At 41.8% G+C, this 20,136-nt stretch overlaps 1 protein-coding gene across 1 annotated transcript in view; it reads right to left on the bottom strand.

The window, feature by feature from the left end:
- The window catches only part of LOC117807144 (pyruvate carboxylase, mitochondrial-like), a 408,892-nt gene that overhangs the window by 365,371 nt on the left and 23,385 nt on the right, over window positions 1-20,136 (bottom strand). The window contains exons 2-8 of the mRNA XM_034676222.1: window positions 19,068-19,204; window positions 16,585-16,678; window positions 14,775-14,865; window positions 12,576-12,741; window positions 11,208-11,353; window positions 5,266-5,383; window positions 1,103-1,170 (exon numbers count right to left, since the gene is read on the bottom strand). Coding sequence (XP_034532113.1) covers window positions 1,103-1,170; window positions 5,266-5,383; window positions 11,208-11,353; window positions 12,576-12,741; window positions 14,775-14,865; window positions 16,585-16,678; window positions 19,068-19,204 — 820 coding nt within the window. The remainder of the gene's footprint in view (window positions 1-1,102; window positions 1,171-5,265; window positions 5,384-11,207; window positions 11,354-12,575; window positions 12,742-14,774; window positions 14,866-16,584; window positions 16,679-19,067; window positions 19,205-20,136) is intronic.

Raw genomic sequence — 20,136 nt, forward strand, 5'->3', positions numbered from 1 at the left:
GTTGGAGGATGATCTGTTTCAGTGCACTGTGTCAAACAGGTCGACGCATCCAAAAGAGGTAATTAAATCAGGTTTAAAGCGAAATGAAGCGTGTCTGATTTAAATAAATAAAAGCCACGAGAACTCACTTTCTTTTTTTTCCAAATCTTGCCTTCCCTCACGGAAAAAAAAAATCTCTCCAAGTGTGTAGCATTTCTAAGACACGGGGAAGAGCTAAAAATACATCAGCACTCTACCATCCCAAATCTATTTCAACAAGCAACTATTCTTGTTTCTTAGATTCAAAAGATCTTAGATTAAGGGCAAAGGCAGATTAAGTCTCGCTGAATCAAAGAGCAGCCGCTCTGGCATGAACAAAGCAGCTAATATGATTATAATTTATAATTTGATTAAAGAGAAAGAAGAAAGTGTTGAAAACACATGATTGAAAGTGCTTTGAGGTGACGATATGTAACGAAACATTACATGTGTTATTCAGCTTCCTCTAATGCAGGCATTGTTACACTGAGTGACGATTGAATGACACTTTCTGCTTTCAAGTTGACGCAGTAATCAGTCATTTTTGTTGTTTTAACAATCAGGTGACTCTGAAACACCTCTTTTCTTTTGAGTCCCGGCTCAAACAAAGAGGGAAAATTAGCCCTGGCTAATGAATGAGCATCGATTCAAAGCTATATATCCTTAACACAGCTTTGTTTGTGTTTGTTAAATTGATATGGAGGAGAATGTGATGCTGTTGCCGTTGCTGCCAAGACTCCCTTTCACACGGCATTAGCAGTGGCTAATTCTCATTGGCATATAATCCTCTTACCCCCTGCAGCAACAGGACATCTTTGATACCCAGGGCCATTAGTACCATGATAATCATTGCAATAATCAGGACGGTTACACCATATTTGTTAATGTGTTGCTTAATTGGCCTGTTTGTTAAATCAAAGAGAATAAACACTTTAATCTTTTTGTGTATCCAGTTCACAGCTGTGCTCGCAGGTGGAATTCCTGCTTATGACTTCTGTATCACACTGGCCCACCAAGAGAAGATCATCTTAAACATGTTCAAATATTAACTTGGATTAGATACATTTTAAAATGGGGACTTCACCTTTTGGTGTCTGCGCTGAATGGAGCAGTCTCTCTCGTAGAGGTGGATGACATTACCGAATTTATCGCCTAGGGAGACAGAAAGAGAGCAATGTCAGATAATTAGAGGAACAATGAAATCAAAGTTAAGCCAGGATATGAAAAAAAGGAGTGGTTGGATACAAGGCATAGAGTGAAATAAACACTTCATGGTCTGGTAATCACTGCAAGGTGAGTCACCTGTTGAATAAAAGCTTTGAAAATCAGCAAGCTACAAAATTAAAATGAAGGACCAAAACCTCAACTAGATATCTGCAACAACCCTTATTTTTAAACCAATCAAAAAATAGTTCAGCTCTTTCTAAAACCCGTCCCTCCTCACGGTCTAAAAACAGGCCCACAGCTGAAAGTACATCAGTCAGATGTTTATAATATGCTTCCTATCAAACACTTCATAATTAGAATAAACACATGCCAATTTCACGACCAGAAACAAGCTGATTGGATTCGGAATATATCAAACTTCAATCAGGACCACTCTCGTCAATAGAATTACTTATTTGCATACAGTAAGTTATATTTGGCAGTATGGCTCTGTTCTGGGAGCTCCCTGACCTTCCATGTGCCTATGTGGAACGCCAAAGCCTGAGGTTGGGAGAGCACACCTCCTCTCTCTTTCATGTGAATACATGTAAAGCCAAGGCAGGGAGAGCAGCAGCAAAGACCCCCAGTTTAAATAGAATGCCCATTTTACTATTTGCCAATTGGATGCGTAGATGTAACCAGCTAAGCTGTCAGCTGGTAGGGGCTGGCATTAAGAGCAGCTGATGTTCTGTAGGCCGAGTTTGACTTGGTGTCCTGCCTGAACTAACGCTAAGCTCAATTTTTAGTTTTTTACATCTTTATGATTGTATCATTTTGACTTGTATTAAAGTACTTCTTGTCTGTGCAGGTCACAACACAGACCTTTCATTTAGAAAGCGTCTACCATAACAGACGATAGAGGTCATTACATATGCTCAGTGAGCCAGCATTGGTGCAGACTCACTGTTGGAGGGTCCAACAACCCACTCCACAACCAGAGGTTTAGGACATAATTGTGTGGTGTGAGCAAGTAAAAGGAGTGAAAGTGTGTAGAGGCAGTTTTTGAAAGGCCTTAAGAAATGACCTATAATGCACTGGTCAACGCCAGCATCCTCAGTGCCCAAACACAGATGGCTGAGTCTCGAGGGACTGCTACAGCCTGCAAGCAACTGTCACATGTCAGATGGAGGAAGCAAAGGGGCATGGGTACACTAATGTTTAGTTGCATTGTTGTTATCAGGACTACAAACACTGTGAGACATCCCTAAACACCATATGAAAATATCTAACACAAATGTTTCTTTTAAAGCTCCTGTGAGGAGTTTTTGTCTGGTAACAAAACAGACCAAAGTGAATATTGATGTCTCTTTATGACCTACAAACCACATCAACAGTGATTAGATTGATTATTTCTTTATAGTCATTTGTCATGTCTTAAACTGCTGGTCGGGGTAGGTGTGGAGATACGGTTGACAAACCAAAGGTTTTTTTTTACAGCTTCCATAGCAGAGATGTCCCATGAGTGACACATCCTAGTGTTATAATAAAGCAGGGTGAGATATTTGAACACATGTAGCGGACAAAATTAACAAAGAAATTAAATTAACACTTTCTCCACAGTGGACACCAAAATCAAAACAAACACAGTTCCTTACAGGAGCTTTAAACAGTAGAATTAGAATGAACTCTAGCTACAGCCCCAAATTACATTAATCTTCACAATAGGGATGTTCACAATTAATCGACTATCGATTAATTGATTGTTAAGAACTTACTCAAATTTTTTTGTTTGGATGTTATATCACGTGGGACAAACATCATGTGGTCTTATATTTCGTTCAGCTATCAGGGAGGTGCTTTACGTTTAAAGCATGTTTCGATGTGAATCAGCTGACTGAAGGTGTTGCACACAGCGAAGACGCTCAGCTGGGGGCTGCGGCTGAGTGACAGGTCTCCACGAGCGCTTTTTTTTCCTCTGCTGCCGGACTGATTACGACCCGGTTGCGCTCCCGGCTGACAACTTTCCGCATTCACATGCTTATTTTTCTCAATAAGAACGAGTAGACAGAAAACTGGACACGGAGTCTGAAGTATGTTTCTGTTCAGTTCCCTTGTTGAAGTCTGAGCCTACACTTTTATGACTGTGTCCGTGGAGATTATGAGCCTGCTCCACACATTGATATTCAGCGTGTTTAACGTTTTGAACACCTCAATATGATCCGTAGCTATTCAATATTGTCAGATATATTCAAAAATATGATTGGTTATCGCATCTGGCTCAACTTTACAGGTACTCTCCCCTGCACCATCTTCGAGCCAGTGGCATCGCTCTCATTCTTCCCTCCCACAAAGCACCTATCTTGACTGAGGCCTTGCATTGAGTTGAGTGGTTTCTGCAGGTAATCAAATGAGCACCCCCACTTCTTCAATGTTTCCTCAAATTAAGCCCATGACATTACCAAGGGGCTTGACAGTAGAGCCAGCTTCCTGGAACTACTCCCACTGTCCACCACTCAACTCAATGCGGTTTGGTTGGTCTATTGCTTGGTTTTGTCCCTTTTTAGCCAAATCCACCTGGATGCTGCCTCTGCCTGCATTGTGTCGTGAAGGAAAATGTGATTCAGGGGAAAAACGCATTTGGCTTTGTTTTTGACACGGAAAACAGCTACGTGTAGATCGACCACGGAAAATACTTGAAATGTACATCCCGACTTCACAGTCATTTCACTGAAGATAGCAACATATTAACATTTCAAAAAATACAGATAAGGGGGAACTGTTAAGGTAACATTATGGGATTAACCACATTTCTTATATTTATCATCTGTTTTTTCTTTTTCTTAACTGATTCATTATTTATTCTTCCTTAGAATAAAAAAAAATAAAAATAATGAGACATCTGCAAAACTGATTTCTTCAAACGTCTGATTCGCCAAACAATGGTCAAAGAAACCAGAGACAAACACTGAAATCTGCAACATGCATCAAACAATGGAGTCATAGTAACTGTATTCAAAAGGACTCACTGATGAAGTGTTGCAGCATTTCCATACATATGTTCTAATAATAGATCCGCAGCTAATTAGCTTACTGTTTACGTTGTAGCAGAATAGCCAACAGGCCAATGATAGCTCGTATGCAGTTAAGTCCTTTTGACCCAACTCAAAAACAGTTCAAGCACAACAACCAATAACTGTGTTTTGGCTCATTTCAGTAACAGTCAAAGAGCAGGAAAGATAGATGAATCCTTTGATGACATGCTTCTGCTTCCTTTTCATTCTTCTCTCTTTTGCTACATTTGATAACATGTGAATTACACAATCTGACAGGCCTCGAAAATTGCATCCTCCATGCCCTGCTCAGAGTTGGACCCCACATTTTATTTGACTGAGTATGATTGCATGTTGTTTAAAGGTCCTAAAAAAGAAGCAAGCAAGAAGAAAAAAAATGAAAGAAAAAGCAGAAGCACAAAAAAAGGAGACGCTTGGAGATAGGGAACAGGAGAGGAAGAGGCAGGACAAAGAGAATGGTGGAAGATGAAAGGGGGACAAACTGGAAAACCTTTAATTGGAAGTGACGCAGGGAGGTAAGGAAGAAAAAAGGCTGAAAAACAGAAGGCTGGCAAAGACATAGCTTTTAACAGGTAATTCAAAACTCTCACAAAGCATGCCCTAAAGACAGTCATTAATCACAGTGAACACACTGAAATACGTTTAGCTGAATGGTAAACATGCACAGACGGAAACACAAACACAGTCAGTGCCAAAGCAGAGACAGAAGTATTCTACCTCTTAAATATACTCAGATACATGCATTCACATTAACTGTACAGTATGTGTGTTGAGAGAAGAAGGCTTCCCAGCATCAGCGTTGAATTTCACTTCTGTAATATCGAGTGGTGGTAAAGTTTCATTCAAAGTAATAAGAAATAATGGCTGGAGAATCCTCTGCTGGCCAATGAATCCCATCCACTCGTTGTTCATTCCTCCATCACTCTGAGGGACTTGTAAGCTCTCTAAATGAACTCTGATCAATGCACATAAACCAAATACATCACACAGTTAGAGGCTAACAAAGAGGGGGGTCGTGGAGTGCACTTACCCAGGATCTGCACTTCAATGTGTCTTGGCTTTTCAATAAACTTCTCAACAAACAGGGCTCCGTTCCCAAAAGCTGTCAGGGCCTCCGAGTAGGCCCGCTGGTAATTCTCCTCCAGTTCCTGACAAACAAACCAGAGAAATCCATAAGTCTGAGTCAGTGCTATAATTCAAGACGCAAGAGAATCACAGCTTAGAATTGGTTGGGTTTTCCAAGAGTTTGGTGCTGTATAGACTTCATTTCAAGTCCAGGGGCTTCCCACACACACACGCACAAACTATACCTCTTAAGCACACATGCCAACAGTTTCTGAATTTCTGTTTGTTTTTTTATCTCCATCTGACTGTTGATGTTATTCTGGGTTATAAAAGTTATGGATCATTACAAACACCCTGCATCATAAACAAGCTTCCTGCACATGGACCCACCTGTGATAAGAGATTTAAACTAAACCTTGCTGTTTATGTTTTGTTATCTGGGCAACTCTCGAAGAAAGTCAACAGATCAGACATCTACTGGCAGAGAGAAACAGAAAGAGGCGGGGCATGACAAGCTGCTGTGTGTATTCAATGTGGAGATGTGTAGGTGTGTGTGTAGGAAAAAAAACTGAAGAGACACAAGGCGAGGGAATGGAAGACGTATGTTAGAACAACAAATATGCTAGAGAATAAAGCACAATTTACATTTTTAGAAGCCAAACCAATTTAAGGGGTGATCATTTCAAACATCCTTAAAAGACAAAACCTTCTTCCCCCTGCATCGTCACTACCTCAGGTAGACCTTTGTTCTGTAGCAAATGTCGTGATCTGTTTTAAGGATGTGCACATGTAGTAACCTGAATTCTTAAGAATCATCCTCATCCTTGCTAGTCACACAAGCACACGCAGCAGGGATGACTGCAGCCTGGAGAGGATTGTCAAAAAAAGTGAATTCAAGAACTTGGGTGAGCCTGACAAAGAGTAGACTGAGGCTGGTGTCAGTGCATCAAGAGCCACGACACACAGACGTCTTCATGAAAGGGGTTACAACTGTCACATGCCTAATATCAAGCCACTCCTGATCCAGAGACAACTTCGGGACTGTTACGTGGGCTGAGGAGAAAAACAACTGGACTGTTGCTCAGTGGTCTAAACTCCTCTTTTCAGATGAAAGAAAATGTTGCATTTTTTTGTAAAGGTCCTCAAGTCTGGACGAAGAGTGGAGAGGCACATAATCTAAGGTGTGTGAAACCCAAAGTAGAGTTTCTGCGATGATTTGGGCTGCCATGTTACCTGCTAGTGTTGGTTCACTGTGTTTTATCAAGTCCAAAGTCAACATAGCCGTCAAACAGGAGATTTTAGAGAACTTTCTATCTGCTGACATCTTAATGAAGATACTGATTTCCTCTTCCAGCAGGATTTAGCACCTGCCCACAGCGCCAACATTACTACCTTGTGGTTAGCTGATCATGAACTTACTGTTCTTGATAAGCCAGCCAACTAGGTGAATATTATTGTAACATTAGCATGATTTTAGGATTTGGATTTCAGATTTTCATCAGCTTTAGGCCAAAATCTTCAAAAATTCAAACCAAAAAGGAATGAAATCTTTCATTTTACATGTAATGAATATAGAAAATATTAAAATGTATCCTTTTTTAAATTAAATTCCAAACAAAGTAGTGCCTGAATGCTATTAGGCTGTCAATTTTTCTCAACAAAAGCAGCTGAAAAAAATTATGCTGATTGCAAAAGAATGAGAAGAAAATTAGCCAAACTTCAATTTCTGTCCAACAAGAGCGGTAAAAAAAAAAGATGGCTTCCATACTGACGAGGGGAGGTGGATGATAAATAATCAACAGGAGCGAGTGAATCCAAAGCACGCAAACAAGGCATGACCAGTGTTACAGTCTCCCAAGAGTTGATCAGGAAGTCGAGAGAAATTTGCACCACACTGAGTGACAGGAGGGACGGGGAGGACTCTGCTGCGTGTGCTGGCTTTATAGATGGAATAAAACATTGAAACAACAATGAAAATATAACACACAGGACATTATATGGTCTAAAATAAACATTATAACAACAAATAAAACGAGATGATGGGGATACAAGCTTAGCTAATGTTAGCCACACTCTACAAATCAATTTGGCATTGTTTACCTGCTGACTGTCATCCTGTTTAGCGGTGAACGCTCTCTTACCATTAGACTAACCAGTTAGTCAGAATTAACAACCAGGAAATAAGTCACCTCAGAAGATCCTTATAGTTGGTCGTTTTTAAATGTAGTGTAACCTTTATATCCTCTTTTATTTCACGTTATTTCCTCCCTTGTCAAGCATACGTAATATTCTGCAGATTTCTTCCTGTTTTTGACACAAAATGCTTACACGACCTTAGGGAACAAGATCCTTCACATCTCTGGGACCAGGCTGCAAGAGGTCACAACCGAGCACGCAGAAGGTCTCGACTCAATCTGTGTTTGTCAGTTTGTGACAGCCTATCCAGTGTCGTCTATTGGGGAAAGACTGATGCCCTCTGCGCTTTGCCTCGGGAGGGGATACTCCAGCTCACCCTCAACTGTCATCATGTAGCCTTGAGGAAAGATGGTCCTGATACCAACACAAGTCCTACATTTGATCAGACAAGATGATTGATACTGATAAGTAGGAGATTGTAACTATTTTTGCCTCCAGGTTTGACAGATGTCCTCTCTATTCCAAGTTCAGTATTCCTAGACAGAAGCTGTATGAAACATGCTTCTTGATGTCCTATAGGTGTTTGCTTTTTACCTACAATAAGTACTATTATTACACAGCTGTGTGTTTGATTAGTGCTTGATTGTGTAGCAATGTTTCATAACAAAAGGCCTGTGTTGCTATGATGTTCAGATGTAACAACCACACCTGAATCTTAGAGTTGCAAAAGGAGTTCAAAGTCGCACACGCAGCCACATATTTAAATGTCTCTTTCTGTAAACGATAGAAAGGACTTTTGAAAGACTCAAAGTTAGCAGAATTCCATTTGTACTCCTTCCACATCAGTTCAGTCCGCCTGTCAGATTTGGCCACAGGAGCTTTGATACGTGCCGCTCTCCTTTTCTCTCTAACTCTTTAGGAAAGCACATCACGTCAAAGTCTGAGAGGAAATCTGGCACTTTAATTCTGCTTTGCTTATCAGTAAACATACACATCTCATCCAACAATATGTTGAGAATATCTCAGCTCACTCAGTTAATTCAGCATACTAATGACCCATGAGCTGTGAGGAGTCAACCTACGTATTGTTGCTCAAGGTCCCAGAAGAAAAGGGAAACCTCTTTATAATTTCCTCACATCATATCAGCTTGAGTCGCAGAGAACTCTGTGACTCCACTGAATAACTAGAAAGGTCAACAACTAATTAATTAGACCGTGATACAACTTTGAAAAGGTCACAGTTAGCAATGGAGTGCTGACTTGTGAGGCTCAGTGACTACAGTAGAGCACAATATAGAAGGCTGGCAGGTGAATCAGACAGAGTCATGTTTAATGTGATGTGATTCTCAGGGTCAAGGGTTTACTGAAGGTCACGGACAGCAGGTTAATTGACCAAAATATAGAACAGAGAAGAAGAAGTTATTAAGGCATCTTTATTTGCACTTTGTAAAACATCTAAGATGAAGTAACCTTGGTATATTCTTTGAAACTAACCCCTGTCGTAACATATTCAATGTGTCTTTAAAGCAGGAACATGTTACCGTTACCATTTACATAACCCTATTTGTTGCGACATAGTCTTTTTTATTTTTTTTTTTAAGTTAAAACAGAAAGAACAGTGACTGCTACCAGCCATGAAGGATGAGGAGGATGATGCTTTGTGCAGTTCTGATTCACCATTGATCTCTGCCCTCTCTTATCTGATTGGACAACTTCCAGCTGCCTGCTGAAAAACTTTGACATGGTCAAAGAGGAGAGCCAGAAATGGGGCAAAGTTGCAAACATTCACAAGGGCAGCTAGAAAAACACAAACGCACACCCAGTACCCTGCGTCTGCTGGAGTAGAAAGCAAGGCTGCAGAAATAAACAGTGGCGACAACTCACCCCTCATAACATCTACAGGCCTTAAAGAGGTTTATTCTTTGAGACACAGATTTTGGATCACTTTCAAGAGGACAAGAAAACCCTTTTCAGATGTTCATGTTTCATGGAAACCTTCAAATTTTATTGCTTTTATTTTACTATTAATAATGTACAGCATTTTGTAACACAAACAAAGAACAAAAATCATTATTGCTCTCTCATTGAACCCTGGCAAGGGAAATGGTATTATGGGGCCTGCTTGGCCTACTTTCCAATAACAATCAGAGGTAAGGAGTGTTTTTCTAAGTGGTTAAAATTCTACAACCTTTCTGAATTCAAGCAACAAGCATCTCCCAATACACTGCTTACAGTTTAACAGCTGTTGTTACACTTTTATTGCATTTAGCTGGGCCAGTTTCTTGTTCTTCAAGGAGTGTTTGTTTTTATCTGCGTTAACGGTAAAGTTAAATATGAAAATGTCTTTTGTTTCATAATGCAACAAATTCATTATTTCAGTTGGAGTAAACTGCATGTGCTGTGATCATATGGGTTCTTGTTTAAACTACACGCCTATGAAAATGTAAAGCAGATGTGATATCTAAAGATTACAGGTCACAACGGCTTTGATGGGTCACTCAGTCATAAAAGTTTTACTTCTTTAAATTTACTTTACTTAATCTAGACAGTTTAAAACCTTGACAAACACCTGTGGATACAGACTCAGGCACTGCTCCAGTGTAATATAAATAACAATGGTTTACTTTAACCATTTAAGCTTTACTTTAAATCTCCCCTTCCATTAAAGTCACTAACCATAGACCTCTCTGGAGTCCCTGAGCTCCCTTGTCTCTTAGGTTCCTCTGAATTTTCTGCCATAGACGTTCAAGACTCTAGCGGCTACAGCTACTACTACCCGTCTCAACACTATCATCTCTCTCTCACTTATTCTCCTCTCTCCCTCTCTCCAACTCAGTTGACGCAGATGTCTGTCTAACATGAGTCTGGTTGTCCTCGAGGTTTCTGTCTGTTAAAGGAAGTTTTTCCTTGCCGCTGTAACTAGCTAAATACTGCTAGGTGCAATGGTCATGGTGGAAGATGAGATAAGAGTCCTGTCTGTACGAGGGGACTGGATCTTATCCTGTCTTGATGTTGGGTCTTTGTTAATAATATATCTGAGTACGGACTAGACCTGCTGTGTTTATAAAAGTGTCTTGAGATAACGTTTATTTGATTTGTCGCTATACAAATAAAGATTGATTGATGGATTGAATAACTAGCTTCAAGAACCTCAGGCTGTTAGAACCCTTGCATGGCCAAAGGGAAGTAGGTGATGCAATTCAAGCAAGGGACATACCATACGTAGCAAACCTAGTAACTGAAGGCCCATCACAGGTATTTGCAGAGAGCTGTGTATTTTTGCATGTTAGATAATTCAACGATCACATGACACTAGTGTAAGGTGCATGGTGTGACTTCTATGATCATATTTATATTGAGATGTTTGTTTGAAAGTTGGGCCCTGGACAGCTACAATATTGAAAGTCATTATTTTCTTAATGTCCTCTGCTGATGCAGGAGAACAAGCCTCCAACACTCTGTAATCAGTCACGCTCTGCTGGGTGACAGAGGCAATTTTGGAGCACACACACCAAAACACACAGGGTGATTGGCGGCTTGAGAGATAAATGACCAGGTTGTAATTTCCAAGAAATTTCACCTTGATTCAACACAAACAGAAAATTAATGAATATGAAAACAAAATTTGTCACGAAGCCGGCCGGCCGTCATATTGAGTTTGTTTTCTCTTAGCGGGACAAACGTCAGGACAAGATTTATGCTGTTAGAGCAAGCTGTTAAATTACATCTCACACTGAAGTGGTCATGTACAGCCGCTGCTGACGGGCTCACCTCGTACTCTCTGACCACCCTCATGCCGCGACCACCTCCTCCGTAGGCTGCTTTGAAGATGATGGGAAAGCCGTATGTTTGGGCGAAACCCTGCGCCTCCTGAAGGCAGGAGATGGGGGCATCTGTTCCTGGGACCACAGGTACTCCTAGACAAGGGTGGTGGAGTAAAAATATGTCAAACTGAGAAACACAGAATGCTTTACATCTACAAAAATTCATCAGAACTGAGCATAAGAGAGGGATTCATTCATCACATGACATACCACAAGAAAAAGAAGACTCAGGGAGACTTTCAACTAAGTGTAGCTCTTGAGTCTCTCAAGGTGAAGAACTACTCTACAGTATGTTGCAAAAACATTGCACTGGTGCTGTTACCTCCTTACAGACAGCACTCAGTTTTCAGTGTCTCAAAGTAACAGGTTGATCTCAAAATGTTTACTGCCCACACTTATCACAAAATGAATACACGAGAATGAAAAATCAAACCAAATGCAAGAAATATCTGCAAGTGTAAAAGGTGCAATAAAGCCTGGTGTATACTTCTGCGTCAATTTAACGCCATAGGTCCACGTAGCCCTGTTTCAAGTCCACACAAAGGTTTAACTTCGCAAGGCGTGGACTTAGCCTGATGGTTAAGTTGCGCACCCATGTAGCAGGTGGCCCGGGTTCGAGTCCAGCCTGCGGCCTCTTTCCCGCATGTCAATCCCTCACTCTCTCCTGATTTCCTACACTATCCACTGTCCTCTCCTCTATAAATAAAGGTGTAAAAGCCAAAAAATATAACTTAAAAAAAAAAAACTTGAAAAAAGTTCAAAAAAATTGAAACAACACTGACTGTAAGCCCTGTGATTGGTCCGCTTGGCTGCTTAGTATTTCTTGAATTTACAACATTTCTAGAATAGCTGTACATCCGCCGTTCTTTCCATCTCTATTCCTCTTTGAATCTATTACTGTATGATTAACAGCAAAATTAATCAGCTCCATTTTCACATAATAAGCTCTGAGTCTCTGTAGTTCACTGTGGACAAGGAAGCAGAAAAAGTAGCAGGAGCAGAAACAAGCGATCAGACTAGCTTAAAAATCACACTGCCTACAGGTGTTTAGGCGGAGTATTGTAGAGCAACGTGGACGCTCTGAGGCACAAGTACATGGTGCTCACGACTGCACTGGCCAATACTGCATAGGGTCAATGCAGAAGTATAAACCAGGCTTAAAAAGCACAATGGCTTATGGGAAATTGGTTTTGTCAGAAATAAAATGACAGCCTTTGGAAAGAAACTAAAAACCATTTCACATGCAATCATTGATAAATACCCATTGTGTCAGAATTCTAACCACTCTACTTTAGTAGGCTATATTCTTCCATACCTGCGCTGATGGCCAGGGAGCGAGCCTCCACCTTGTCTCCCATTTTGCGCACAGTTTCTGGGGTTGGTCCAATAAACATGACTCCTGCATCCACGCAGGCCTGTGCAAAGTCTGAGCGCTCAGAGAGGAAGCCGTAGCCTGGGTGGATGGCGTCCACATTATTGTCCTGAGAACAGAGAGAGAGGAGGGTTATTTACGTTGATTATAATTCTGTGTGGTGTTCATATAACTGCTTTACATGACCCGTTTATTCACATTTACATTCAGCGCTCTGCCTGTGAAACCCAGGAAAGGGAAATGCCGCCCAGCAAAGCAGCAGGCGCTCTGTTAAATAGGGATCTACTGCTGGGCCCCAGTTAACACTTGGCTGACTGTTTGGTGAGGGACATAAAGAGCCATCACGCCCTCTAACCTGCATGCTCAACCACACACACTGTCTGCTGGCGAGGGAAAGTGTCATTCATATCACTTTCAGGAAAGAGACGGAGAGCTGATGACATATTTTGTTCTCGTTCTATCTTAGTTGCAATCGCTTTAATCATCGTTTGCTGGATGGACACCAGTAGGAGGCTGAGTGAGCAGACAGGCACACATAATTTGAGGGTCAGTGGGGGTGTGCTGACAACACACACACATACACACTCACACAGATGCACACAGGGTAGCAGACAGATACAGTAGCTGCCGAGCTTGACAGATAGAGCCATCTCTGGATCAGTATGTGCCATCTGCTCTTGGATACGAGAAGGACTATAATTATGGGCTGTCCCGTTGTTAAGGGAGCTGTTACTGGCAGACCAAGGGAGGCATGAAGCCACACACACATAAAATGCAGCGAGGGCGCGCACACACAAGCAGGTACACCCAGTCACCCTCTCACACACACATGAAAGCGGAGAGACGAGAGCAGTGGAAGATGATTCACACAAAAGACTAACACGCATTCACACAACCAAGATCACATACTGCTGCTTTCACAGTTGTAAGCTTGCACACACATTTCCACAAACAAAGTAGTATGAAAGGCAGACACAGAAGGTACTGGGACAGAGACGGCTGGTTATTTTAGTCACAAAGTAACAGAGTGACACACAGTACGAGGAAGAGGTTTGAAAGTGTGTAAAAACGAGAGCAGAGGAGGCAGAACACGCATCGGGAAACGCACACACATACACACACACTCTCTTTTGCTAGCATGGGGTGGCTGGGCTCCCAGATAGGCAGACGGATTTTTGAAAAATGAGTTGGATGGCGGATACTCCCGGACTTGGCTGGCTGACCACATGCCCACGCAGAAAAATTATAAACCGTGAGAGATTGATCAGAAAAATGATAATGAACAACTGGCAGCACATCCTGGAGGGATGGGGGGGGGCGGAAGGGAAATGAGGTAACAAGAACAGGTCTGATCTAACACAGTGATAAGTGGCAGGGGAGAGAGTGATTGAAAATGGGAGGAGATGGCAGAAGGAAGCAGGAACAAGGTAGAAGAGGAGGAGGAGAATTGAAGAAGTGAAAGAAAGACATGATGAGGGAGGGGGTTGGGTGATTAATGGAAGGAGGGAGGTTGTTTCTTTTTGCTTTGCTGTGATCAAACTGGAGGTAGACCTGCTGTGAACAGAGGAAGGTGAGAGGGTTGATTTGTCGTCTGTCACTTGTTAGCCTATATGTGGCACTGAAGGTCCTCAGGTTGTAAGAGCCAAGATCCTGGAGTTCACAATCAGATACAGTATCAGAGAATGCTTTTCAAACTACATAAAAAAAACACTTAAATAAAGGGAACACAGTGGATCCTACTTCAAACTTTCATTGTCCCTTGATTTTTATGTATGGAGGCCCAGCATCATGAAAAGTAACCATTAGAGCTATGGTAGATATAGTTTACCACCCTAGACAGATGAAGGCATCGAGTTTCTCTTCTGTTCTAGGCTTTAAAATCAAAATCCCCGGTCAGTAACACTGGCTGTCTTACAGAAATTTGCCATCTTCAAGCCCATGCTGCGAAAACCCCTAATGACATCACTAGGGACTTTAGAAAGCTCCTCCAGTGCTGCAGAAGTCATTAAGCATTAAAACTACTTTCACAGCCTGAGTACTGTATCAACCACTGAGAGTATATGAAACTTGTAAGTGTAGAGTCTCTTGTTGAGGTCATACGGAGTCTCATCTTTCAGGGGTAGCAACCTAAACGCTCTTTACCTTCGCTACTTTGATGATGTCAGGAATGTGCAGGTATGCTGCGACAGGTGGCAGACCTTTTCCGATCAGGTAGGCCTCGTCTGCCTTCTGCCTGTGGAGACAAGAGGAAAGGATTTAGTACTAGAGCAACAGAGCAACAAAGTAAACACAACACACTTTAATTTGCGCCAGATCGTAGATACACAGTGGCTTAGTGGTGGAGTATCCAAGCGCTGAAAAGATTTAGCACCCGTGTTGACACATATTAAGCACACGTTGACTACTCAAGTTAGCCATCTGATCATGTTTTAGTGCAGGCAGATCTGTACCGCACGATTCAGCCCTCAAAGACATTTTACTGGAAAAGTCGATAAAGACACAGTGCCATGTGTCCTATACCTATTAATAAAAAAGAACAATCCCAAAGAGCCGGGAGGGAAGATTAGTTCTCCCAGGCTTCTTTCATTTGCTATTGGCTGTGATCAACTGCTAGCATTTCACTGTCACTGCTCAGCAGTTGCAGCCCAGCACTTAACTAACGCCGGACTTCCACTAAATCTGTGTTTACTCGGTCTCCGCTCAGTTGCAGTTTGGCTCCGTATTCTCTCGTCAGTCAACACTCACCGGCTGTTTTCAGAGTGCAGCACGGAGTAGCACCCCCAGACAGCTGGAGTCATGAGACCAAAGATTTCCCTTGGTTCACTGGCCTCTGAAAACCTCCGACCTGTTGACTCCAGGCCTGGCTCCACTCATTATGACGGTGTAGTGTTGTAGTTCGGTGTTCATTTGGTATGCAAATGTTTGTAAGTTATTTTCTTTGCTGTTGAGTGACATGTCCTGAATCTTAAAACTGATTTTTGTTTTATGTAAGCACCTTCCTTAGGACTACAGATTAAATTTAGCTATTGTGCTAATTCAAGCATATTTACATTGACTATTACTAATTAACTTAGCTATTTTAGTTAAGTTTGTTAAGTCACATACAATATGGCGTAAACAAGGACTATTCTAAAAATAAACCAGATGTTTCATGTTGTTTTGATGCCTGACTTCCTGTCCCACTCCATCTGCCCAGTGCTGATTGGAAAAAGAAGGCTGTTTGTGAAACGGCCTGCTACATACTACCTAGAAATGTATGCTGTATGTACTGCATTCTACATTCTGCGTTTGAAGGTAGTCTGTAGTATGACTGTTCTGTTGGATCTGTTTTGTAGTATGCTGGGTCAGGTGTTGCTGGATTTCTAGTTTCAGAAAGCGAAAGTAAACAACAGCCAAGCTGATCACAAAACTGCTTCTTTAGCATTACTTATGATTTAAAAAGTTAAGAAGTAGTTTATATGGAATTTAATAATTTTCACAGCGCCTAAAACTGAGAGCCCCCTTCAAAAAAGAAGAGACAAGAAAGAGCGTAATGTTACCGCTGCGCATTGCGGGAAACAGTACGTGAGGGAGACTGGTCCGATGCATACTGAGAAATTTTCACCAAATCAGCATGACATCCACGGAGCTTTGGCGGAGATGTTGCTGCTGTTTACATACTGCATACTACTTACTGAATTCTGGCCAAATCAGTACGTACAGCTAGCATAGTAGAAGGTTTCGAAAACAGCCGAAGTCTTGAAAGTCTGCTGTGGAGGGTTCTGGATTGTCGGAGCTGAGACGGAGCAGAAATGCAACAGAGCAGAGCCAGTAGAAGCACTCACATTGACTACAAACCTTTCTGCTCTGATGCCACAGATCAGGTGGAAGTTAATTGTAAGATATCTCTGTGTTACTCCTCATTTAAAAAACACATGGATCCATTTATTTCTAACATAGCAGACATTAGTACCTGTGCATTTGTCCGGTGTCTTGCTCGGAGTACACAGCGACAGTTCTGATCCCCAGTTCTGTGCAGGCTCTGAAAACACGAATAGCAATCTCCCCTGAAAGAAAACACAAAGACATACCATGTATGAGGAACTTTGTTTAGAGGTGGCTTTTTAACTCATTCATCAGCCATATTGTTCGTTTTGTTTCCTTTATTTCAAATCCCTGTGAAACGTTGCTCTCCCCCCCTTCCGTTGTCGTCTATGTTTTATTTACATTCTTTTTTTTCTTGGTTGAGCAGATTTTATGTGGTGGGAGGTTGTCGCGTTCTATTTTTCATAAGCACACATTTGATATGATTTTATCAACATCCTGTAGCACTGGCCTGATTTTGCACTGAATGCGTCCGCTGGGAGAAAAAAGATGGGTTTTTATATGCCACGCGTGAGATGAAAACAAGATTAATTTATTTGGTTTACATCGTCATACTGTTGAGAAACAACCACAGACAAGGTGCAACAAGTCTGCTATTTTCTCACAAGCTTAGGAACACAGTGTAAGAATTTCGCCTTCAGTCAACTAAAACACCGCCTGCCTTTAATCTTGCTGTCACTGGAGCCAAATACTTGTTTTTCAAGCAACACACATTTGAGGGGGAAAAAAGTGCTTCCACTGAAAACTAGAGATTTGTTGTTCTTGTTTGAAGGGGAGGACAGCCTTCAAATATTTGAGGAACGTTACAAAAAGGGAGTGAGCAAGGAAAAAAGAGGATTCTGGAGGACCACTGTAGGAAAATAAAGTCAGAATATGAGAAAGGACAGACAGGGGAGGGCAAGATGGAATAAAAAAGCCAGACTGATGAAATGTTATGGATTTAAGGTTCAAAATCTGAAGAATAAAAAGGTCAGAAAATAGAGAAGTGTAGAACAGGGCAGAGCAAAAACAGAAAAGGACATGACAGAGGACCTGGAGAGGGGTTTAAGAATTGAGGTACCACGAGAAATTCAGTTTGGCAAGTTTAACAACATGACAAATAGACTGAAAAGAGCATGAGGGGAAAACAGAAGAGAGGGAAGAATGAAAGGAGGACAGTGAAAAGGGGCAAAGACACGTGGGGCGAAAAGATAGATAGCAAGTGGCTCAGAGGAAAATCAAATCTGACAAGTGCTGGAAAAGACAGGAAAGGGAGGGAGGGGAGGAGGGGAGGAGAGGAGGAGAGGAGGAGAAGAGGAGAGGAGGAGAGAGGGAGAAGAGGAAAGGAGGAGAGGAGAAAGGAAAGAGAAGGAGAGGTGAACATTAGTGATAGAGCAGAAAAGCATTGGCAAAGAGGAGATGTGCTTGGCGAAGTGGAATCTGGCCTGATATGATATGATAGTCCAGGTCTCTCTTCATCACACACACACGCACACGCACACGCACACACACACACACACACACACACACACACACACACACACACAGTGAGGCCGAGCATGGCACAGTGGGCTCCAGTGTGATGAATGTGATCTAATGCGGTGTTGAGATCACGTCACGCCGAAGTGAGGGAGCAAGATTGACGGAAAGCCCTGCTGTGTGTGTGAACGTGTGGCGAAGAACACAATCTATTTGAATCAATTTGATGGATTAAGGCGGTTGAATAGAGCCTTAATGGGACCTCGGCCATGAATGCAATGCATGCATATGTGCCGACTTCTGACGTGCAGCAGGAGACTGGCATGACTTCAGTGTTAGATGGCATTTTAAAAGCACCGATCAATCTGAAATTATGAAACACTGAATCAAATGAAGTACTTTGAATGTGTCTGCATGAGGGGAAAAAATGTGAGGCTCTAAAAAGCAATTAAGATAATATCCATGGATACATTTATTTGTCAATCACATCCGGCATGTCACCTGACAGAGCCGCTCTAATTGCACATTGACGGCCTCTCTGTACGGCATTAGCATTAACAGGAGGGGGTCTGGTGATTAGAAGTATTACCAGAGCATTTCAGGGATGTTGATGATGTCTGTAACAACCATACAGCTGAATAACTATTGTTTAGGAATGTATGTGCTTCTCTATAATTAAATTTCCATTCGGACCCCAGTCAGCTATGTTTACCTCACTTATGGTGATTTTAGTCAGCCTAGAAGTAAACAAAGAAGTACATTTGCCTGTTGTTGGACCGGCTTCTCTTCTGGACAAAAACAGAAATGCGTTTTGCTCTAACCATCCAACTCTATTTCCATGCTTTTGGATGAAAGCAAACAAAGCTAGCGTGTACAATCACCCACATACAATGTGTGTTTAAATATAAGTGTGTGCCAAGGCAAACTAAATGTTAGCAATTAAATATTCAAAGAGTCTGCTCTCTTGCCTGAGGGAGATTATGAGTGTCATAACTTTTTCGTTACATTATACATGAAACAGCGTTAAACTATTCAATTTAATGCTGCTACCTGAATTACTTTTCCTCTGCTCTGTGGTGAAATAGCACTGCTGAGACACGGATGTGATCTTACCTCTGTTGGCCACCATGACTTTCTTGATCTGTCGATAGTCGCTCTGAGGGGACGTGTGGGTAAAGCGGGAGACAACGCATGTTCTCCTCAGGGCCAACAGGCCGAGTCCTCCTCGGACTACAGAGTACCTCAACATCCTGAGAGCAAAAGACAGAAATGTTGTTAAAGAACTTCAAACTAAAAGGTAATGGATATGGATGGGTAATTTGGATGGATTTTTACAGATTCATGCATACAGTTCAACACCCAGCCACCATAATATATTAAGCTCAACCATCTACTATGGTATAGGCCTCTACCAAGGCAAGGCAAGGCAAGGCAAGGCAAGGCAAGGCAAGGCAAGGCAAGGCAAGGCAAGGCAAGGCAAGGCAAGGCAAGGCAAGGCAAGGCAAGGCAAGGCAAGGCAAGGCAAGGCAAGGCAAGGCAAGGCAAGGCAAGGCAAGGCAGCTTTATTTGTATAGAGCATTTCATACACAAGGGCAACTCAATGTGCTTTACATTAAAAACATTTGAAACATTCAGACAAGAATAAAAGAGCAAAATTGAAATGACAAATATAATAAAACATAGAAAAGAAAAGTTAATTTATGAATATATTAAAAGTAGTTTTAAAATTTGCATTTAAAGTGAGTTAAAATAAGCTAAGATAGGGCCAAAGTAGGGCCTCAAGTCAGGGCCAAAACAGCTCCACTAAACCTCTGAAGGTGTGCTGTGGTATTTGGCATAAACATTAGCAGCTGATCATTTCAGTTGTAAACTGTACAATGGAGCAATCGTGGATCAATCTTGTTTTTGCAGCTAATCCAAAAGACACTCAATGGGATCAAGATCTGGGGGATTTGGAGGCCAAGTCAACCCATGAACTTGTCGGGTTCCTCCAGGCCACCTTCTTCCATTGTTCTGTGGTCCAGTTCTGATGCTCAAAGGCCCATTGTTTGCGCTTTGGGTGATGGACAGGGGGTAAGCAAGGGAACCCTGACTGGTCTGTAGCTGCACTGCCCCCATTCGCAACAAACCACAATGCACTTTGTTTTCTGACACCTCTCCATCAGAGTTAGCAAAAACTTTT

This window comes from Notolabrus celidotus, chromosome 23 (assembly GCF_009762535.1).
Source record: "Notolabrus celidotus isolate fNotCel1 chromosome 23, fNotCel1.pri, whole genome shotgun sequence".
Classification (NCBI taxonomy): Eukaryota; Metazoa; Chordata; class Actinopteri; order Labriformes; family Labridae; genus Notolabrus; species Notolabrus celidotus.